Here is a 1678-nt window from a genome sequence, read left to right as displayed (position 1 = left end):
TAAGTCCAAACACAAATAACAACATTTCTCAAATGACAAATACCTCGTTGGCTGCTTGTCCTGAAAAGAGGTCCTTAAGTCCTTGTGTTGCTTTTTCTTTTAGTAAACTTTTAACTTAAAATCGCTTCATGAGAGACATCTGCTCCCTCGCAGTCCATGCAAAGTCTCGTGTACTCTCGTTAAGGGTATTCTCACGAGACACTAGCTCTTACACTTTACACATGTACATTTCAAATAAAGACATTTCAACACAAACTATATACATATTCATGATATTATGTAACTTATTATAAATCAGTCATCTACATCATGAAATCCACACAGAACATTTTAACAGCATTTACACCACTACTCAATGGTACATAGTAAACACGTATCATAACTTTTCACATTATATGTATCCAGTCACCTAGATATTTTGAAGTCTTTCCACTTGCTGCTATTATGTTTCAGTCATTAATTGAACTGTCTCAGTGATATGTGGAGTCCAGAAAGTATATTAAGCCAGTGATGAGCTCAATACCATGACTCCCTCTGGTGCCACTTAGTGGATTAAACAGTTCTACCACTTGCTCCATCACCATTCCGTCCAGAGTAAATTCAATGTCTGGCACAGTAATCCTCTCAGGCCAGTCGACCAGCAATCCCAGCTCATCTGTACCATGAGCAGCAGCACCACCACCAGAATCTGCACCTGAGCCCTGAGCAGCAGTCGTCTCACTCTCAGTGGCTGTCACACCACCATCAGCTGTCCCACCAATAGTCCCATCAGCAGCAGCTGCTCTGGTCTGAAAGATGTCCTGCATGGCAGTTGAGGCTCGGCCCTGTTGCTGGAGGCTGCCTCGGACAAAAATCTGTAATGGGCTCAAGTGTCTCTCTGTCCGCAAGCCATGATTGTTCCACTGTTGAGTGAAGTCTTTCAAATCTCTGTTGATCCTTGGGAGATAGATGTAATGGAGAGCCCAAAGGTGCATTTCATTGTCAATGTCAATGATGCCTTCCTCCTCCAGGTGGTGAAATAAATCACAGTACACATTGGTCATTCCTCGCCACAGATCACCCCAGAGCCTCTCAATTCTCTGATTATGGGTACTCCTTCCTCTTAGGGCACTTCCACGATCAAAGCCTCTGAAAATGTTCATCATCAGGCAGACAGCATTGTTTTCCCCTCCTCTGTCTGTCCGGACCCTCGAGGGTACACCATAGGATACCACGGCTCTGATGAAACTTGATAAAACAGTACTGCTACGGTTGTTGTTTGAGGCATGAAGGAAGACCACAAGACGACTGTATCCATCAATAGCCCCATGAATGACTATCCTCCACCTAAAACCGTGGTCCATAAGAAGAAAAATCTTATTTCTGCTTTGTTATTGAAACAATGGAAACACACACTCTTAATTGATTTACATGGCACTATTGCATGTCAAGTTTGTCTGTACGTTGCTTGCGATGTCTGTGTTCTCTCATTTTCCCCTTTAAACATAACCAGTTGTGTTAGAGGACTGCCCATCACAGGGCCTGGCTCTATTGGATGTGTCTTACTGTTCAACAGTTATATTTGATGTAATGCTGAATTTCACTTTGGTCAAAATAGGTGTTCAACAAATCAGTGTGCTTGGTTACCTTATCAGCTTGTGATTTCCATCAATGTGCCACAATGAGTTTGGACCTGCAA

General features: G+C 42.8%; 1 protein-coding gene across 1 annotated transcript; it reads right to left on the bottom strand.

The window, feature by feature from the left end:
• Positions 1 to 393: 393 nt before the first annotated feature.
• LOC146673620 (uncharacterized) lies at positions 394 to 1418 on the bottom strand. The gene has a single exon (XM_085390730.1). It carries the CDS (start codon positions 1341 to 1343, stop codon positions 471 to 473), a length of 873 nt encoding a protein of 290 aa, XP_085246856.1. The 5' UTR covers positions 1344 to 1418; the 3' UTR covers positions 394 to 470.
• Between the last annotated feature and the right edge of the window lie 260 nt (positions 1419 to 1678).

This window comes from Rhamphochromis longiceps, linkage group LG3, assembly GCF_057381845.1.
Source record: "Rhamphochromis longiceps isolate RC_006_pf linkage group LG3, R_longiceps_female_GT1.1, whole genome shotgun sequence".
Lineage (NCBI taxonomy): Eukaryota > Metazoa > Chordata > Actinopteri > Cichliformes > Cichlidae > Rhamphochromis > Rhamphochromis longiceps.
The sequence above is the reverse complement of the archived record's forward strand: the minus strand, read 5'-3'. Positions and strand labels throughout refer to the sequence as shown.

What these genes read in the sequence shown, in the direction of transcription:
- LOC146673620 (XM_085390730.1), bottom strand. Translation starts at nt 1,343, where the DNA reads ATGGACCACGGTTTTAGGTGGAGGATAGTCATTCATGGGGCTATTGAT.